Below are 21,071 nucleotides of genomic sequence, written 5' to 3'. Positions count from 1 at the left end.
CTGCTCTGTGCTTACCTTGTAAGGTAGGCTAGGCTGACAGACTGGGACAGGCCCAAGGTCATCCAATGAGCTCAATGGCTAAGTCAGAGTTTTAACACATGAAGAATAATGCCAGATTAAAGAGAGGAGTGGAATACAAGCTGACATTTTAATGCCAATGACATCAAGTCTTGGCTGGGGCTAATGGGAACTACAGTTAGGGATGGATGAAAGTGTCCATTTCAGCTTACCTCAGCTTCTCATTTTCCCAATCTTAAATTCACTTCTCTGTGTTCTCAGCCGTTTGTAATTATTATTTTAATCTTCATGAAAACTCACCAGCATATCTGATTTTTCTGGTAATATACACATTTTTGAATGCAGTTCTGAACATATACTGTATATATTTTTCATGAAAATGTGCATTTTAAATTGCACACTTTCCTGCAAATATATGCATTTTTAAAAAAAACATTACTGGGTTGGAGAACCGCATTGCAAAATTCATAGATATGTGCATTTTGAAGGATAATTGTGTTTCAGTTCATGTATTGGTTTGCAGAGTGCAAATTAGCTGACTTCCCATTAAAATGCAAACGGAATCAAATCTCTTCTCCATCCTAAGTTGTAGTCTAAAACATCTGAAGAACATAAGGTAAGGAAAGGCTGTTTTAGTCAGTGTTGGGCTTTTTATATTGTTAGCAGCTCTGGATATATAATTTTAAAAATAAAATAATGGAACCCAATGCAAGGAAATAAACTTCCAAATGTCAGTTAGACAACATGCAGATGTGACCACCTTATACTGCAGAGGTTACAGCCAAGATTGTGTGAATGTACTTCCAGAGGTTTGTTGATTTCCGAGTCATCACATCAAGAAAACTCACATAAGCAAACACCCTGCAAATTGTTGCTAGCCACGGTCTCATGAAAATATGGGCTTTGGCACCTGCAATTTAATGCGAGGTGTGGCATTCCAAAATAAATGTCCATGCTAATAACAATATGTTGGCTGGAGTAAGGGAGATGTATAAAACTAATAGCTAGTTACAGAAAATTCACTACTGTACTGCTGTACTCAGCAAGAAAGGAGGGGGTGGGGGAAAGGTGTATATATACCTTGTCATCCTTATGGAACACGAGGCAAGAGGCCCAGTTCACCCCTCTGATGTAGGCTGTCGCCATCTTGAGTATATCAAGTTTGAAGGGCTGCTCCATAAAGACGATGTAATTTTCCGAAAGGCCGAAGCTGTGGTAATAGCTCGGGTGGAGCAGGGAGCGAGAGGGGATGGAGCACATGACTTCCAGGTGTTTCAGGCACGACTTCTTTTTCCTCTTTTCACTTGCTAAGTAAATAAAAAGAACACATACACCGAGGGTCGTCAACATTTTGGGGCCTCTGAGCTCTTGTGCAAACCAGAGAACTGCCACACCAGTTCTTCCCTTACAACTGTACCCCCTGCCCTAATGAGACTTGAATAATGCTTTCTATCAGCTACAGAGGTTTTCTTTCAAGCATGAATTTGGGAGGGGAGGGGGCCAGGAAAACCACCCTTTAGTAGGGAAGGAAGAAATCCGTCAATTTTGGTTTCTCTCAGTTTCTTATTTCCCCCCAATCTTAAGTTCAATTTTGTATGTTGTTTTCACAATAGCATGCATTTTTAAGCATACTTGATCAAGCACGTGCATTTTTGTACACACAACAGCTGGAGAACTGCACTGGAGAATTCAATAAAGTGTGAATTCTTAAGGATGGCTTGGTTTGAGAAGTGCACATTAGGTAGTTTCCCTTTAAAATGCAGATTCAAATTCATCATTCACCCCCTACACCAGGCATCCCCAAACTGCGGCCCTCCAGATGTTTTGGCCTATAACTCCCATGATCCCTAGCTAACAGGACCAGTGGTCGGGGAAGATGGGAATTGTAGTCCAAAACATCTGGAGGGCCGCAGTTTGGGGATGCCTGCCCTACACACACACACACACACACACACACACACACACACACACACACACCCTGCTCACCCACACATCATTTTTTATTCATAGACCACCTACCCATACAACATGGTTGTTCCCTTGCTATGATCCTGGTTAAAATCCCCTCCCCAAAGCTGCTATTTCTGTTAGGAGAAGAAGTGCCCCTGGTGTTCTCTAAGCACAACGTGTTGTACAAATCCACCTGATCCTGCTTTATTTTGCATTAATAAGGACCTCAGAGATTCCAGCTCCTTGTGCCTCTTACCTGGTGCTGAAGAAGGGATATTAAAGATAACATATTTTGTCTTCCCCTTATCCACAATGGAGGTACCCATATTGAGAACATTTCCAGCACTGTCATAATGGGGGTGGGATGTTGACAGATTGATGGCCACGTACTTGGTGTAGTCAACCTACCGCAGGACAGCAAAAGAAGACAGAAGGATGGAGGGCTGTGTTAATGATCATCATTCACATCCCAGAAAGTGCTGGTACCTTTGCTAAGGAATCTCTTCACGGGAGGCTGATCCACTAGGGCAAATGGAACAGTGCCCCACCAGACTCACGTCTACCCACATGCAACTCCCACCTGCCCCCCCCTACTTAACTAACAGTTCAGAGGGTGGCACTGGCTGCTGCCTTCCTCTTCCTTAGTCTCAGTGTTGCCCTTGTAGAACTCAGGAGGAATATATTAGCTCTAACATTGGCTTTAGCTCCACCTACTGTTTGCCTCCTTGCTTTCTGTCCTACCAGTCCTAATGAGCACCAGCCTCCACTGAACTTACTGAACTTAAGGGACGCGGGTTAACTCTGTGGGTTAAGCCAAAGAGCCTAGGGCTTGCTGATCAGAAGGTCGGCGGTTCGAATCCCCACAACGGGGTGAGCTCCCGTTGCTCGCTCCCTGCCCTGCCAACCTAGCAGTTCGAAAGCATGTCAAAGTGCAAGTAGATAAATAGGTAGCCCTCTGACGGGAAGGTAAACGGCGTTTCCGTGTGCTGCTCTGGTTCGCCAGAAGTGGCTTAGTCATGCTGGCCACATGACCCGGAAGCTGTATGCCGGCTCCCTCGGCCAATAATGCGAGATGAGCGCCGCAACCCCAGAGTCGGTCATGACTGGACCTAATGGCCAGGGGTCCCTTTACATTTACTGTTTGCCTCCTTGCTTTCTGTCCTACCAGTCCGAATGAGCACCAGCCTCCAATGAACTTACGGCTACCCTTGCCAAGGATTCTGTTGGGCAATTGACCAGGAAGAGCAAAGACTAAAATAATGGCATTTAACCGGTGGCCTAATTTCATGCAAGAGGAAAGGACGGGGGGGGGGGGGAGAAGGTGGGATGGGGGGGGAAGAGAAGGAATGGCCTATCCAATTTGGGCTTTGGCCTCATCTAATGCTAATAGCTAAAGCACCAGACATTTTACCCCCAAGGGAATGCAGAAGAGATAAGGTTGCCCACCCCAGACTAAAGCATTGGTTCAGAATTATACTTCATTCAGATCCTGCAAGTTTAAGAGTCTGCTGGTTTCTCTTTAAGGTTTCCAGACTCAAAAGAGAGCAGGGCAATTAAAGGCACAGAAGTCCTGTCCTCTATCGAGTCTGGCAACCCTATTTGCTGGCCTTTTGCCTTATGAGGTCTACTTGTAAGACACCAATGCTTACCTTCTCCAAGGTCTCCAGAGTCCGAGGATTGATTTTCCTAATGAAATTAACCTCACTTGTAGCGTAGTAATCGTCACCATTTTTCATTATGTTGATGAGACAGTTGTCTGTGAACTCAGGTATTGTGTGGGATAAATAACAGAATGCCCTGTGGTCAAGGGGAGGAGAAATTGCACCACAGTGATAGTCTTTCCTATCAGCTTCACCAGGATACATCTTTAAGTGCCAAGAAAATGTGAAAAACTGGTTTGGTACATATGCATACACATTATTTGTAGTTACAGGTAGGTAGCCATGTTGGTCTGCCGTAGTCAAAACAAAATTTTAAAAATCCTTCCAGTAGCACCTTAGAGACCAACTAAGTTTGTCATTGGTATGAGCTTTCATGTGTATCTGAAGAAGTGTGCATGCACACGAAAGCTCATACCAATGACAAACTTAGTTGGTCTCTAAGGTGCTACTGGAAGGATTTTTAAAAAGTTTGTTTGCACATTATTTGGTTAGACAATGTGTGTTAATCTGCAGCTGAACTTGTGAATACACCACATTCCATAGAATGGTACTTCAGGCAGCAACTAAATTCTACCTATGGCTCCAGCCTCATGCTGCTCAGATGTTTTGGACTATGATTCCCACCAAGGCCAATGGTCAGGGATGGTGCAGTTGTTTGTCCAAATCATCTTGAAGACACCAGGTTGGGGGGGAAGACACCTGTGATGGGTCATTCACACATGCAAGGCACCACTTGTGCAATACTCAAGGGATGGTGTATTTGTGAATTAGGCCTATTGGTGGATTAAATGTCATAGATTTTATTTATCATACAATTTTTACACTTAAAAAGTGTCAAATCGACTTGATAAAGTAAAAATACAACAAATAGAAGCAATTTAAGGCCAGAAAAAATGAGAAACACTGGCAATGTAATATACATAAGATGCTAATTCAAGGACCAAGGAGCACCACCATAGGAGGCAACATCAATTAACCAAAGGCCTGGGTAAACAGAGAGGGCTTAGCCTAGCACCTAAAAACTGACAAAGATGGCACCAAGTGTGTTGAGCTAAGAACAGCAATCAGTAGATACTCTTGTGTGTCCTGTCTGCCATGTTGCTAGTATCTACTAAATTTTTGAAATTCTGAATAATGGAGTGTTGGGTAGCTAGGATGTCACATTCCTCTACTAACAGCAGCAAAATGCATGTTGTAAAAAAGCACCCAGGTATCTTTGTAATGCTGAAACATAAACACATATTTCCCACTCTTCTTTATGTGTTATGTTACATGTACTTGTAGTCAAAGATAGGGGAGGGGTCAGGAACTTCTGGCTCAAGATGTGACCCAAAGGGTCTCCCCCTCCAACTCACAGCCACTTCCCAGGCCTGCTTCCTCTCCTCCATCTGCCTCCCCTCCTAGGCCCCCTTTTCCTTGCTGTTGAACTGTTTCCCTCTGATCAGCACAGGTGGATTAGTAGAGAAGGGAGCTGTAGACTTCTCCCCACCACTCAGCTGATTAGTGGCAAATAGTATTTGTATCTGACAGGTACGCAGGGCTTGCCTTACAATTTAATCATTGTGACCTGGGCAAAATTGCATACATACATACGCTCCGATTTATGCCAATGCTGGTTTTGCAAGTGATATGATTATGTTAATTTGACTAAACAAATTCCTGCATTTGCTTATGTATGCAGAGGGAGGTGGAGACCTCTGAGTCAATGAAGGTGGGAGAGGAATCCTGTTCTCACGTAGGTATTTTTAAGGTGTCTGGACAACAATTTCCTTCGTTAAACCTATAGCTAGCAGTTAATACCCCATAATGGTTCATTGTGGTTCACCGTCAACTGAAGGAGCAGTCTGTGTCTATGTGAAAAACAGCACTTTGTAAGGAGGCATTATATTTATAAGTAAGTAGAATAGGGAGAGTAGGGACGAGTGTGCCAACTCTGTGCGGCGACAGTGTCCTGGTTCACATGTAATGCTAAGCCGTGGTTAATGGTTAATAAACAACAGTTTTACATAATGTTAAGCAATACTTTAATAAACCATAGTTTAGCATTAGGTGCAAACCAGGCTAGTGTCAACTTCCGTGAGTTGTGAAGTTGACCATCTGCAGCTTGCTGTAGCTCAGTGGCAGGGCATCTGCTTTGCAATGAAGAAGGTCCCAGGATCCATCTCCGGCATCTCCAGGTAGGCTGGGGAAAGACTATTTGCCTAAAACCCCGAAGAGCTGTGGCTAGTCAGTGTAGATCAGGGGTAGTCAATCTGGTCCCTACTGCCCACTAGTGGGCGTTTCAGGATTGCAGGTGGGTGGTAGGGGGTTCTAAGGCACATGTTACTGCAGCACTGGTGCGCCGTAAGGAAATTTTACCATCAAGAAAGATGCATTAGTGGGCGGTAGGTATAAAAAGGTTGACTACCTCTGGTGTAGATAATACTGACCTAGAAGTCTGTCTCAGTAAGGCACCTTCTTATCTTCCTATGAGCCTAGAAAATCAGGGTTCTATATTGCGTGGGGCGTTACCTTGAGTACAGGAGGCTCTGTGTTGCAGATGGCTGCCCTCCCACTCATGCCAGGTAATGGGGACAGTGACAAGGGGGTGGGCAGATGGCAACCCTGGTTTCTCCTGAAGGACCTGAGAGAAGCGGGACTGAGGAGCTAGGCCTCAAGGGAAGCAGGGAAGAGCATCACATTGTATATAGAAAGAATTGCTTACTTGGCAAATATATTTTTGCATGGATCTGGATAAGCCATTGTTCCAAATTCTGACACCACGATTCTGTTTGCCTCAATATTGCAATTGTATGTGTCGCTGCGGAGGTATTTACTTCGATAGAAAACTTCACCTGATAAGAAAAGAAAAAGCTTTATATGCACACGTAATCACACACATGGATCGATTAATTTCCCAATTTCCCACTTATTATGTGGACTGAATTTGCCTTTTGTATAAAAGGCACACCTTAGTTTGACATCAGCAGACATAGTTCTAAGCATGATTTTGGGACCACATATTAAGAACAGGAGAGGAACCCTGTTGGGTCAGGCCAAAGGGCCGTCTAATTCAGCATCCTGTCCTCACAGTGGCCAACCAGGTGGCCATGGGAAGCCTGCAAACAGTGCTTGAGCTAGTGGTAGGGGAGAGATTCAATGCACTTCACATTTAAAGGTGAGCCAGATGTTGTTGAACTCCAACTCCCCTCAACCCCAGCCAGTGTGGCCAATAGGAACTGCAGTCCAACAATATCTGGAAGGCCTCACATAGGCCAGGCATCCCCAAACTTCGGCCCTCCAGATGTTTTGGACTACAATTCCCATCTTCCCTGACCACTGGTCCTGTTAGCTAGGGATCATGCCTGACATATCCCAAATATTTGCCATGAAAAATACAAAACAAATCTCATGGTGCAGGACAAGGGTTAGAATCATAGAATTGTAGAGATGGAAGGGACCCTGAGAATCATCTAGTCCAACCTCCTGCAATTACAGGACTATGCAAATATCCCATATGGGGATTGAGCCTGCAACCTTAGCATCAGCACCATTGCATGTCAAGGCCCTGAGCCCTCCTCCATTTGCTGAATAATAAGACACACCGCCACCAGTATTTCAGGTTGATGGGATAATTAAGGCGACAACTTTATTGGTTACAGAATGTGAGTGGTATCGGCTTAAGCATTGGAATTGAACCGACTATACAGTCATACCTCGACATCCGAACGCTTCGACTTCCAAAGGTTTCAACTTCCAAAGTCGACAACTCCGGAAGTCTTTTCACCATGCGGGGGGCTGGCGCATGCGCAGAAGTGCAAAATTGCGCTTTGTGCATGCGCCGACCATGCGCTTTGACATCCGAAAACCTCGACTTACGAAGACGGCCGCGGAACGGATCATCTTCGTAAGTCGAGGTACCACTGTATCTGCCTCCTGCCCACCATGCAGGTAGTCTAGTAAGGGTCAACCACCAGTAGGGGGAGCCCTGTTGATGTACATCAACTGAGAGCTCTCCCAGGGTCCCAATGGGGTCGTGGCATGGCCCTAGCTCATACCCGGGCTTCGGAAAAGATCCACACCCCCGGATCCCTTTAATGGAATACCCTTAAAAAGGAGGGGCATGTGAAGGCCACAATCTCTCCTCCATAAACCAGGTTTGACCAATGCCTAACCGCAAGTTGCGAGCGAAGGCGACTGGCTGCTCCAGCACCCAAAAGAGGCAGAAACAAAGAAAACTACCACTTGTTTACGCAGTGAAGCGGGAAGCTAAGGCAAGCAGAGCAGGAGCAGCAGCAGAGATCCGATGGAGGAGGAGGTAAGAAGGGAGAACCCCCCAGCCTCGCAGCTGTTTAAAAATAGTAAGCCACATCCCCCAGTTGGCTGGATTGGTCGACCAGGGGGCATGACACAGCCGGTACTCCCTGTGATGCGGGCGGCATCACCACGTCCCCCGCTGTACTGTCTGCAACACCGCTCCCCTGGGAGGGGGAGCAGCCTACTCTAACCGACTGAGCTATCCAGGTTGTATAAGAAGGTACTGGGTCTAGAAAAGGTTAGAAGCTTTTATAATCAAAGCACACAAATGCATTTGTTTCAGAACAAGGGAGAAAACCCATAACAATTCCAGATCTGCTGGGCCTGCCAATGACCCTGATTAGAAAAATCAAACAAACTTCACTTCACTGGCTGCATTGTAAAAATGCAAATTGCTGAAACACTTTTGCAAACTAAAGAAAACACCAGAATAAGAATATGATAACAGTGAAATCCCAAATAAAGACAGCATCTGCTGTGCTGGAAACACACAAACTCTTCAAGCTTGTGCTGTGTTAAACAGAAAGCTCAGAGTGGTTACTTTTCAGGTGTTCAAGATGGTGGCAAAGTTCAGAGAAGAAGTAATTGGGAAGGCAGAGAAAAGGATCATGTGAACTATTTGCTCCTGACCAAGCCAAGGTCACTTTGTTTTGGCTGCTGCTACTCCCCGTATTGGGGTCATTCATTACTATATAATGAATAGGCTGAAGAGTGAAACCTGTTTCACAAGTGGCCTACTTTTGTGCTTGGCTTCAGAAGCTAAAAAAAAACTGCAGAAGAGCAGTTTAAATTGTTTAAGCCAGTATGGCCCAAGGTCAGGGATGATGGGCAGTATAGTCCCAAACAGCTGAAGAGCTGTTCAAGACTGGAAAATTAATGACCATCCCATCACCCCTCGGCCATGCTGGCTGTGGCTGATGGGACAGGGGTCCCACAACATCTGGAAGGACAAAGTTTCCACATCCCTGTTTAAAATATTGCACTGACTTTCAAACTAAAAGGCAAGAGCAGAGAAAATGCTGTGCCTCTTAACATATGCGGAGTTTCACTTCCCTTTATCACGCGGAAGTGAAAGTCACTAAGTACCTTCCCACCATCACATGTAGAGTTAGGAAGTTGTCTTATTCCAGGTCAGAATATTTGTCCTCTAGCCTAGCAGGCAATCCCCAGACCAGCCTTTGCCAACCTGGAGACTTTCAGGTGTTTTGGACTATAACTCCCATCAACCCCCAACTGATGGCTGGTAGGATCTCTCTAGGGTCTCAGGAAGAGGTCTTGCCCATCACTTGCTACCTGAGCAAATATCTGAAGATGCCAGGGATCGAACCTGGGCCCTTCTGCACCCAAACAAGCTGTTCTTCCACTGGGTTGCAGTTCCTCCTTTAAACTGCACCAGGGTGTAAGGAAACGGGATCTAAGTCGTGAGCCCAAACAGTGCTAGATATTTATAATATATGCTAAAGATAGGGAGATTGCTATCACTGGATCTGAAGTTGAGAAGCTGTCCCTTTGGATTAGATCTCAGCTTCTCCCCTAAGCTAGCATTCGCTGTCCAACAGTGGCTAGCCAATGCCTCTGAGAAACATCCATGCAGAGCTTGACAGAGATAGCCATGACCCACAAAAGCTTTAGCACATTAATTATGGCATGTCTCTGGCATCACAAATGACTAACGCATTTATCGTGGCATAAGACACCTTGCTGCTCATCTCCTGTGGTGTGTCTCCATCCTGTGGTAACTGGAGGTAAAATCTGCCTTTTGAGCACTCACTTTCCATTCAGGTGCATTGCACACTTGTTTGCAGAAGGGCTCAGTGACAGAGTATAAGCTTTGCATGCAATGTCCCAGGTTCAACCCCCAACATCTCCTGATTTGTCTCCTGTCTAGAATCCGGGAGAGCCCTTGTCTGTCAGTGCAGACAACACTGAGGTAGATGGACCAATGGTATGATTCAGTAGGAGACAGTTATGTCCCTCTTCAGTTTGACTATTAGCTGGTGGTGGGGAAGAAGGGGGCTTTATCCAACATCTGGTTGGACTTTGTTTTTGCAAAATCACTCAGTGGCACTCTGCCTATTTATTAGGGATAACAAAGATATTGTATTATACAGCAGGCTATGTTTTGTTAAAACTGGCATTAAATGTTTTTGTTGCTGAACTTGTATTTTGTGATATGGTGCAGAAATGTGGGATAACCCTAATAGAGGAATTCAGTTTAACCAAAAATAAGTTATGGTGTACACTAGTTATAGTCCCACACTGTACACCTGAGACATTATTCAGAATGGAAGTTGGCCTTCCTTCTTTAAAAGCACATGTTCATAAACCCATAAGTTATATACTGGACAAAACCCTTCTCCATGTCAGCCCAACACTTCACAAAACTGAATATTTTAAACCTGCAGAAAAGAGAAGGCTGGTCACAACCTTGTAGGCATTTGAGTTATTCAATTTTACCTGTATGGCATCTCAGGATCCCTCTGACTATAAGATCCACGACATAGTTTTAGTTGAAGATACGAAAATGGACTTTGAATAGATAAAGAAGGTGATACATGAAACCAGGGATAGTCAATAGGGTGCCCTCCATTTAATAATAATACTAATTAAACAACAACAATAATTATTATAATAATTATAAAATAGATTTTTGTACTGCTTCCGCCAGCCCAGAAAATACCAAGATAGATATGCCTTAAACTTATGCCAGAAAATACCAAAATAGCTTCACATAAATAAACAACACAAAATTCAATAAGAACAATATATTTTAGTAAACAACACAGTTACCAAAGGCAACAGGAACCCAGAGAAAGCCTGGATGGACAATAAAAAAATTCCTTCAGTAGCACCTTAAAGACCAACTAAGTTTTTATTTTGGTATGAGCTTTCGTGTGCATGCACACTTCTTCAGAACATAAGAAGTGTGCATGCACACGCAAGCTCATACCAAAATAAAAACTTAGTTGGTCTTTAAGGTGCTACTGAAGGAATTTTTTTATTTTACTTCGACCCAGACCAACACGGCTACCTACCTGTAACCTGGATGGACAGATAGGTTTTTACTATTATTATTACTACTACTAATAGATATGCAATACAAACAAGCTTACCATTTTTAATTGTAAAACTGTGCAACAAAGCCATGCCGTCGAACCAGTGATTGTATTGACTTTCCCCGATTGTATGCATGCCTGGACCGTTACGGAGAAGGATCCCCTCCATCCAGCTTGGGATCTCACCTGGAAAAGAAAGGGACTTTTTGCAGTTGGATATTCATTTCCACCTCAATGGAACTCCTGAAGTATTTCTGTTGAATGACCCCCAATTGCCCAGCCCTCACTCCTGCCAAATTAATTATGGCAGTCTGAGATCAATTTTGCAACATGTCAAGTTGTTTGGTGATCTTAGAAATGTAAGGATGCTACCAGACACATTAGGCATAAAAGGTGTATTAAGTCAGTAGGGTGGTGCCATCACAATAAAGAAACCATTCAAAAACCCCATACTACTCAAACTTCTGTTTCTCCCAACTGTTAGGATGGACCTACAAACTGCATATACTTCTGTAAGTATGTTTAGAGCCACTGGCAACACAGTCTGAAGTGGAAGATCACTGGAAGGGAGGCTTAACCCTTGAACCACTCTCATCCAGCTGCAGTCTGGGGATTAAAGCAGTTTGGCTGAGCAATTATCATGGATTACACAAATTTTTAGAGGGTAGGCCTATAATCTCTTCTATTTCTGATGTTGTGGTTGTGAGTGCCATTGCTTATATAGCCAACATGGCACCACCCACATGCAAGAGGGAGTTATCAGCAGAGTTGGAGAAGCCAGAAATTTGCAAGTGTAGCAAATAAATATTGAGAAATAACCTCAAGTGGGTGGGTGGGTGTTGGGGAACTATCTAAAGCGGACCAATGAGAACTCGGCAGCCACGGAATGCTGACTGGTGGCTGCAAGGCCAGGGGGCAGAAATGAAAAACCAGGGGGAACAGAATGAAGTGGCTGGAATCCTGAACTGTTTGTTGTAGGTCCTACTTGTTACCGTATTGGCCTGAATATAAGCTGCACTTCCCCCCCGAATTCTGACCATGAAAAGTTGAAGTGCGGCTTAAATTCGCTACCTTCCAAAAATTGACTTTTTTGATATCGCTGCTGAAACAGACATACGGTAAAACGTATGTGAGGGTGTGAGTGCCTGCAGAATTTTAAGGGAGCGGCTTATATTCGGGCCAATACGGTAACAAGTATGGATCATGCTGGCTCTATGAACTTTCCGTGTTTAGAGGCAGTGGTGGTGGACCATCCCTTATATATACCATTGGTCCACCATGAGAAACTGGATACTGGACTAGACAGGAACATAAGAAGCTGCCATATACTGAGTCAGAACCTTGGCCCATCTAGCTTAGTAATGTCTATACCAGGCATAGGCAACCTTGGCTCTCCAGATGTTTTGGAACTCCAACTCCCATGATCCCTAGCTAACAGGGCCAGTGGTCAGGGATCATGGGAGTTGTAGTTCCAAAACATCTGGAGAACCAAGGTTGCCTATGCCTGGTCTATACTAACTGGCAGCAGTTCTCCAGGGTTTCGGATGAAGGACATTCCCAGCCCTACATGGGATTAAACCTGGAACCTTCTGTATGTGAAACAGAGACTACCTCTGTAGATGTAGCTGACACCAGGAGCACTCCTCTTTACATCCTTACTTGAGTGGCAAATGGGGAATTCTCTCTTACTGTAAAGACAATCACACTGTCCATTTAAATCCACCTATATAATTTAGCTCTGTGTGCATCTGTAGAAGTGGATATCAACACATTTCACAAAGGCACTCATGCCGATGTGAATCCCAGATGAGCCAAGTCACAGTAATCATGCCAGGGCTAGACTTAGGATGCACTGACCATGGCAGAATTTATGACAGCAATATCTTCAAGCCGATGGTCATGTCAGAAAAAGGAAACCAGGATCCAAAGGCTCTGAAACTAGGCCAGTGAAACTCAAGGGAGCTTTAGATAATTCCCCTCCTTCAACAACCCTCTTCCTCATGCCACATTGCAAAGTGCTTTTGAAAATGATGGGGAACTTGGCTGTTCAAAGGAACAAGTAAAGAAGGAAAATAATCCAAGGGAGCTCGCTTCTTCTTGGATCTCACTCAGCCAGCCTTCAGCAGCCTGGTGCGCTCCAGATGGTTCAGACTACAACTCCCAGCAGCCCTCAGAAATACTACATATGCTTACTTATCCTGTCTGGGTTGCAAACATTTCCAATGATGTCAATCTCATAACTTGTGGGTCCCCCTAATTATTATTCCTTTTATAACTTGAGGCAACTTTTCTCTTACTTAACTATCCTTAGTGCCAAAATGTTTGCCCTAATATTTAACCCGAATCAAGCTACCCTCTTACAACAGCAACATATTTCTTATAAAATGGCTTCATCTAATCCAGTATAAATGCCTTACGAAAGAGCTAGGTTTATCTAACATGCTTATTTGCATTACATGATGATTGAAAGTGAAAGGCGCGCGCACACACACACACATACCAAGCAGGGAGATAGGAGGCAGGCAGGCAGAGAAGATGCTGTTCTTCTGTTTTTATATGGGGATTTTAGCCACATGCACAAGGCATTTATAGGGAAGGGCAGGTGGCGCTGTGGGTTAAACCACAGAGCTTAGGGCTTGCTGATCAGATGGTCGGCGGTTTGAATCCCCGCGACGGGGTGAGTTCCCATTGCTCAGTCCCAGCTCCTGCCAACCTAGCAGTTCGAAAGCAGATCAAAGTGCAAGTAGATAAATAGGTACCGCTCTGGCAGGAAGGTAAATGGCGTTTCCGTGTGCTGCTCTGGTTTGCCAGAAGCGGCTTTGTCACGCTGGCCACATACCCAGAAGCTGTACACTGGCTCCCTTGGCCAATAATGTGAGATGAACGCCGCAACCCCAGAGTTGGTCACGACTGGACCTAATGGTCAGGGGTCCCTTTACCTTTACCTAATGAAGTCCAGACTGCAGGATATGTTGGTGTTTCAAGTTTGAAATGCCAAACTTAGCTTTATTCTTGTGAGAGTCCCTGATGTGGATTGGTGCTACGGTTGGTGGGGTATCTAATACTTTCTCCCCACACCAGATTACCACCCCACCCCTATTAGCTATGGAGAGGAAGACACTCAATACAATATCAAAATTTACTAATATAATCCTGCCTACATAGCCTGCATGCAACCGCGTGTCATGATGCATGCGTCATGACACGCGACGCATGCACGCGACGTTCACCCCGCCCCCTGGCGGGGTGCCTTCGGGTTTGCCACCCCGGGCAGCCAGGCGGCTAGCTACGCCACTGCCTATACCTGTTGTCTAGTGTGTGTTGTTGGTTGTGTAAGCCAGTGCAGTGTACCAGTTGGCAAACCATGATGTGACTGAGGTTTACATCCCCAACTATATCTTTCACTGGGTGTCCTTGAGCCCCCCAGCCAGCCTCTCTCCCTCTCCCCCCCTCTCTCTGTGTACACAGCACACACAGAGAGCACACATTGAAAGCACATTACTTCCTCAAAGAATCTAGGATTCTCTTATCACAATGTGAGCATTACTAGCATCTTTAACAAACTACAGTTCCCAGAATTCTTATATATCAGCCTCATCTACCTCTCAGGTTTGTTGTTAGACAAGGATCACATCTGGATGGGTGAATAATCATGTATTCTGCCCTGAACTTCTTGGAGGAGCAGAGTGGTCTGGTTTTTGGGGGGGGGGGGGCGGTAAAGAAAATGTAAGGAAGGAGAGACCTTTCACTTCAATCGTCTCGCTAAACTTCTGCACATGTGTAAAACGTCCTTAGTTATTCCAGCGGGAATTTGAAGGTGATGAATTTTTATTCTGTGTGGTTTATTTCATGTACATTGCTTAGGTATATAAATGACTTAGAAAAGCATTTAAAGAAAAATGGAAAAATGGAAGGGGTGGGTCTAAGGATCTCTAGGTGCAAGCTTTGAGGAAACGGCCACTTCCTGACTAGGCAGATGAAAGCTCAGAGAGGCGAGGGGGAGGAAGAACCACCACTAGGGAAAAGTGAAAGTCCGGTCCCCTCCCCCTATTTCGCTCCGAGGAAACCAACCTGCCCCCAGCTGTTTTGTTTTGTTTAAATGTATTTGGGCAAGAGTTACGCCACTTGTCCACCTCAGCCGGACCTTGAGGCACAAGCCCAAGGGCAGTGAAGCCACATTCCCTCCCAGATGGTGATAGGAAATGCTCACAAACAGGAAGTGGGGAGAGAAATGTTCTAATTTATCTACGATCCCTAAAGTGCAATCCGAGATCTGTTTACTAGGAGGTGGACCCTATTCAGCTCAGGCAGACTTGTCTCTAAGTAAACCCGTATAGGGAAAAAAAATGAAAAAATAATAATTCAGTAGCACCTTAAAGACCAACTAAGTTTTAATTTTGGTATGAGCTTTCGTGTGCCTGCACACTTCTTCAGATACACTTGAAACAGAAGTCGTATAGGAAAAAGAAGTCTTCTCTGGAGAAAGGCAACGGAACACGCCCCCCCCCCCAAACTTAGTTCCTTCGCAATTGGCTAGCTGCCTGTTGCACTTACCCTGCACTTCTGCTCGGAGGGGCTCCGGGTGCTCCTCTTTATTTCTGGAAAATATCGCTTCCATCATCCCTACAGGTGTTGCCATCGTCCCAGCCGGCGTTACTGACGGTGCGATTTGCAGTTTTCCTTTCCCATCTAAGGGTCTGGAGAAGGAGGGGGGACCCGTCGGTTGTTCTGGTTATTTATATTTACGGGGTAAAAGAGTGAAGTCCGCCCCCAGGCGACTGCTAGTGGCTTAAGGGTGACCATGTGGTTTCTAAACGGCTGAGAATTAATCCGCAGGACTTTCTTTACTTTTCTGCTGAGCTTCACACTTTCTCTGGAAAGGCTAGTCTGGGCGCCCCGAAGTTTAGGACCACCTAATTTGGAGGAGAGGAAGTCCCTCCCAAATCGCCATTGGCTTCTCCTTAGCTTGCGAAGTTTGCTTCATTGGGCGTGTCTTGTCTCCACTGCTTCGATATTTAATAGATTACTACTTCTGCTATAATAATACTTTTATTTGGCAAGATTAATATACCACATAGTGGTTTACATAAAATGGTATTATTAATTGTTATTATTAGACGTGTTAGTTGCTTGTTGCATAAAGGTCTCCAAAGTTACCTGCAACACATTTAAAACAAATAAACATACATTATATGAGAAGAGAAGAATCCTTGGAAAAGACCCTGATGTTGGGCACAAGGAGAAGGGGACGACAGAGGACGAGATGGTTGGACAGTGTTCTCGAAGCTACGAACATGAGTTTGACCAAACTGTGGGAGGCAGTGGAAGACAGGAGTGCCTGGTGTGCTATGGTCCATGGGGTCACGAAGAGTCGGACACGACTAAACGACTAAACGACTAAACAACAACAACAACAATATACATTATACCACAACAATGGAACAAAACAAACCCCACAACAGCCACAGGAAGCTTTGGGAGTACACCAGTAACAACTTCATCCCCCAGCACCCCTTATCCTACTACTCTATGAAAAGCATTATTCAGTATAGCAATGTGCACAGCCCACTAAGGAATATAATAACACAATGAAATTCAAAACAGGAACCATTATTTGCACATATTCGAAATCCAATTAAAACTATGTACAATAGTTTAATTGATTCAATTAGTTTAATTGATTCAATTAAACTGATGAACTTGATCCAGGGATACCAGCTTTTCAAAGTTTGATGTCATTGACACCTCCAGCGCCCCATGCCGCCCGCTTACCTCTTAGCGCCTGCCTGGGTAATCCCACAGCACCACCAGTTTTGGGAACCGCTGTCTTATTGTATCAAAAGCCTTTGGGGGGAGTGTAAGCCTTTTCTTAGCACTGGAACAATGCCAACGATGGTGCCAGCTGGAGGAGAGCATTACACAGATAGGGGGGCCACCACACAAAGGGCGCTGCTGTCCCTTGTCACTACCCTCTGAGCCTCCCTAAGCAGCGCTGAGGCTGGAGAAGGGCCTCAGAATAAAATCTAAGGGTCTGAGTACATTATGTTCATATCAAGAGAGGCATATGAAATATCTATTTTAAAAATAGCAATAAAAACAGACTTTAAAAACAGCAGATAAAATCATCAAAACATAGATAAAATTAACAGTTTTAAATAAAAACACAAATGTAAAGAATTAAAGTACGCACCTGGGTAGGCAAGTTTTTAGCAGCCATTAAAAAAGTAGTGTACAATGAAGTTACCTGCCTAATATTCCAGTGTATCCCAGAGAATAGGAACTGCCACACTAAAATATCAGTTGCTTGCAACTGCACAGCAAGCATTATTTGACATTTATAAAATGCCTATTCTGCACATCAAAGTGGTGAAGTGGGAAACCTGTGGATGTCCAGATGTTCCTGAACAACAACTCTAATAATTGGCCATACTGGCCAGGGCCAGTAGAGTCCCACAGCATCTGCAGGAACCAGCCCTGCCTGGAGATGCCAGGGACTTGGTACCTTCAGCACGCAAAGCAGATGCTCTACCACTGAGTCAAGAACCTTTGGCTGCCTTCAGCTGGCAGTATTGCAGCCACACATTTGCCTGGCCCGTCCTCCTTAGTCTCTGTGCTTTGGCTATTGCTCAAGTCTGGGGTCATGAGACCAGATCCGTTCTACAAGGAAGGTACCAGCCTAAGTGGGTGAAAACAGACAGTTATGACAGGGAACAGGAAGCGGAGGGAGATGTAAGGGAAACTGAGGCAAATATGCGTACACTAACAACTTTTCAAAATTTGGCGCGGTCCCACCCCCATATCCATCCAACAGCGATTTACCAGTATTTTGTATCAGAAAATAGAAGATAGTCACAACAAAGGCTTTCAAATGATTAATAATAATAATAATAATAATAATAATAATAATAATAATAATTTAACTTTGAATGCTAGTCAAAGTAGCTCTTGTTGACACTTACACCTCCTTCTTTCCCTTCTGAACCTTCAACATCGCTAACTGTGAGGTTACATGCTCCACATGAAGACTCTTTGCACAACTCATTGCATCTCATGTGAATTAGACTTAGAAAATCAGAAGCTTATTAACCCCTGTCCCAGAATGTGTTTAAATCCCTCTTAATAACCAATTAAGCAATTAATATATATGTTTGCTAGAACTAAATGGCAATTTTTACTGAATAAGGCTCTTGCTGCATAAGTTTGAAACTAGGTCCAGGAATATTTTAGATCTGCAAAATTTGTTCCTATGTTGTTGAAGGGCAGAGCCACATATTATGCGAAAACCACAGGAGCCCTAATGCTGATCTTTTCCTTGGGCTGTAAAGTCAAGGCTAGGAAGATATGTTACTGTAGAAAATGAGCAAGTGGGAGCATCTCTGCCGTTTACAGAGAACCCAGGCAAATTTACTGTTAGTCTGTTGCATTTCTGCACTTTCTGTGTTGTCCTCCTGCTTTTTACACCCCCCCCCCCAATCTGTGGCAATGAATCAATATGTAAGATACACTCACAGCATCAGCCTCTCCAGTATAAACAAAACACTATTTAGGCTTTCACAAGTTATAGAATTCTGTCCATGGGAAGCTGACAGACTTTGTCTTTCTTTCCAATTTTATATGGTGTTCGAATATATTTTTATTCCAGGGGCAGGGGGGTGGGTGGTTTGCTGGTATTTAACACATCTGTACGTCTTTATTTTTTTGTTATTTCTATGCAATATTTTATTGTTATATTTTGGTTTTTGGTGGAAGTTGCTTTTGGGAAAAGCAGAGCACAGTGGTACCTCGGGTTAAGACCTTAATTCATTCTGGAGGTCTGTTCTTAACCTGAAACTGCTCTTAATCTGAGGTACCACTTTAGCTAATGGGGGCCTCCCGCTGCCACCACGCCATTTCTGTTCTCATCCTGAAGCAAAGTTCTTAACCTGAGGTACTATTTCTGGGTTAGTGGAGTCTCTAACCTGAAGCGTCTGTAACCCGAGGTACCACTGTAGACATAAAGCAAACAAGCAATGAACCTGGGACATTTTGCATGCCATATTTTAAAGTCGAGCTATCAGGACCAGTCAGTGTCTATAACAGCCTAATCCTAAAAATCATATCCAGAGCATGGCAAAGAAATGGAAAGCTGGCAACCTGTTTGGGTGCCAAAGGTGCACAGCCCTCTTCAGTGCAAAACACTGGTGGTCGGATGATGGAATGGAAAACGGAGTATCCTGTTTGGAGATCTGAGCAGGAGTACTCTACACTGCAACCTTTTTCTGCAGGTCTTACTTGTTCATTTCTTGTTCTATTTATCATAGTCAACAGCAGTTACATGACAACAGGTAACAGCTAGCTACCTTTGAACCTGCCATTTATCTCTGTTGCTGTATGGAGCAGAGGAGACTTAACTGTTTTAAACGTGGCTCTCTTATCAAGTGCACTTAAAACTGCATAATCCAGTAGTAAAAGCAGGGCCTGTGAATAAAAGTATTAGCAAGCTTGTTGCATATATGAATCTGCCTGGGCAGTGTGTTATGAGCCAGCAGATGCAACAGCAAAATTGGTAAGTTCAGAATATAGCAATATATTTACTGAATTGATTGGGAGTTGTTATCTCCTTGTGCCAGGAAATGCAAGGTCTAACCATTATCTTTGTTAGAGATTGCCTTGTGGACGTGATATCTGTTTGCAGTAAAGTAGAAGTTTATCTAATAGCTGGGGGCTGATCCAAGGTTCCTGATTTTGCTGAGGGGTTTCTGCGCGGACACTTAGGAACATCAGAAGACCCCTGCAGAATCAGACCAAAGACCATCCATGAGTCCAGCATCTTTTTCTCACAGTGGCCAAGCAGATGCCTATGGGGAGCCCGCAAGCAGGACCTGACTGCAACTCTCCCCATGGTCTTCAGGGCCATCCTGCCTTCAAGAGTGGAATGCTTGTACACACACAGGCTTTTTTTCAAACAAACCTTCAAACCTTCAAACAAACCCATGCAAAACCACTCTGCTCTCCAAGCATGCACTCATTCCACCCACAAGAGTCACCGGAACAGCTCTTTAGTAAACAGATCGTATATTTATGAGGCTCTTGAATCTTTCAATAGACAGCTAAGCAACATTTCTTTATTTATTAGCATTTATTTGCCACACTTTGAGGGTATGTGTCTAGGAGCTGGGAAACCACTCAGCCATTAAGTTCACTAGGTGGCCTCAGGTCTCAGCCACAGTCTTCCAGCCTAACCTACCGTTGCTAACTTTGGGTGCATGTACTGAGAATGTGTTGGTTTTTGTACCCAGTCAAGATAGCTTATCAACGGAAGGTTTATTACATCTTACCAATTAAGATAAACACCCCAATAACCTTGTGACAGCACTAGCTGGAGCAGCTGACTCAGCTTATACAATGCAGAAGAATGTATATTGTGAAACGAGCTTTGAGGAATCAAGGAAATCTCTTTGCTAGGGGGAAAAAAGGGACACGTTTCAGCACGGTGCCTTGGAAGTGGAGGGCAGGGGGGACATTTTGGGTGAATGGGAACGTGTAGAAATGAAAACGGCTACTACCAGTCCCCTTGGCTGTCTTTACCTTTTCTGATCCTCTCCTTAGGTGGGTGGATTAGCCTAGTTTCCTTTTGGTTAGCTAACATGGAAAGCTGCCTTATAGTGAGTCAGTCCATTGGAATAATTTAGCTCACTATTGTCTACAATGAATAACAGTGGTTCTTCAGGGTTTCAGACAGGACATTTCCAGCCCTGCCTGGAGATGCTGGAGAGTGAACCTGGGACCTTGTCTTTGTAAAGCAGGTGCTCTGTCACTGAGCCACAGTCCTTCCCCTCCAGCAGGAATAGCCAAAGTAGTGCATTCCTTCTATTGTCCAACTTCAACTCCCATCAGCCCAAGTCAACATGCCCAATGGTAAGGATGGTGGGAGTTGTAGCTAAACATCATCGGGGGGGATGGGACAAATATTGCCCACCCCTGCATAGAGGGATATAGGAAGCTGCCTTATATCAAGTTGGTTTTTCTAGCTCTGAACTGTCAACACTAGCACTGCAGGGGATTTTTACCTGCAAGGCAGGTGCTCAACCACTGAGCTATGACAGTTCTC

The 21,071-nt window shown here is 44.3% G+C and overlaps 1 protein-coding gene across 2 annotated transcripts in view; it reads right to left on the bottom strand.

Annotated features, from left to right (window-relative positions):
* BCO1 (beta-carotene oxygenase 1) overlaps positions 1–15,878 on the bottom strand; it is a 28,748-nt gene extending 12,870 nt beyond the window's left edge. Inside the window, exons 1-7 of one of the 2 annotated variants that reach the window (XM_088672022.1) lie at positions 15,536–15,690; positions 11,039–11,167; positions 10,383–10,454; positions 6,334–6,463; positions 3,618–3,765; positions 2,225–2,372; positions 1,099–1,325 (exon numbers count right to left, since the gene is read on the bottom strand). In XM_088672022.1, coding sequence (XP_088528148.1) covers positions 1,099–1,325; positions 2,225–2,372; positions 3,618–3,765; positions 6,334–6,371 — 561 coding nt within the window. In that variant the 5' untranslated portion in view covers positions 6,372–6,463; positions 10,383–10,454; positions 11,039–11,167; positions 15,536–15,690. Of the gene's footprint in view, positions 1–1,098; positions 1,326–2,224; positions 2,373–3,617; positions 3,766–6,333; positions 6,464–10,382; positions 10,455–11,038; positions 11,168–15,535 lie in introns of both variants that reach the window. The other variant, XM_035119380.3, reaches the window with a different exon arrangement.
* Between the last annotated feature and the right edge of the window lie 5,193 nt (positions 15,879–21,071).

The sequence above is a fragment of the Zootoca vivipara genome, chromosome 6 (genome assembly GCF_965207765.1).
Source record: "Zootoca vivipara chromosome 6, rZooViv2.hap1.1, whole genome shotgun sequence".
In the NCBI taxonomy this organism is placed as follows: domain Eukaryota; kingdom Metazoa; phylum Chordata; class Lepidosauria; order Squamata; family Lacertidae; genus Zootoca; species Zootoca vivipara.
This window is presented reverse-complemented; position numbering and strand designations above follow the sequence as displayed.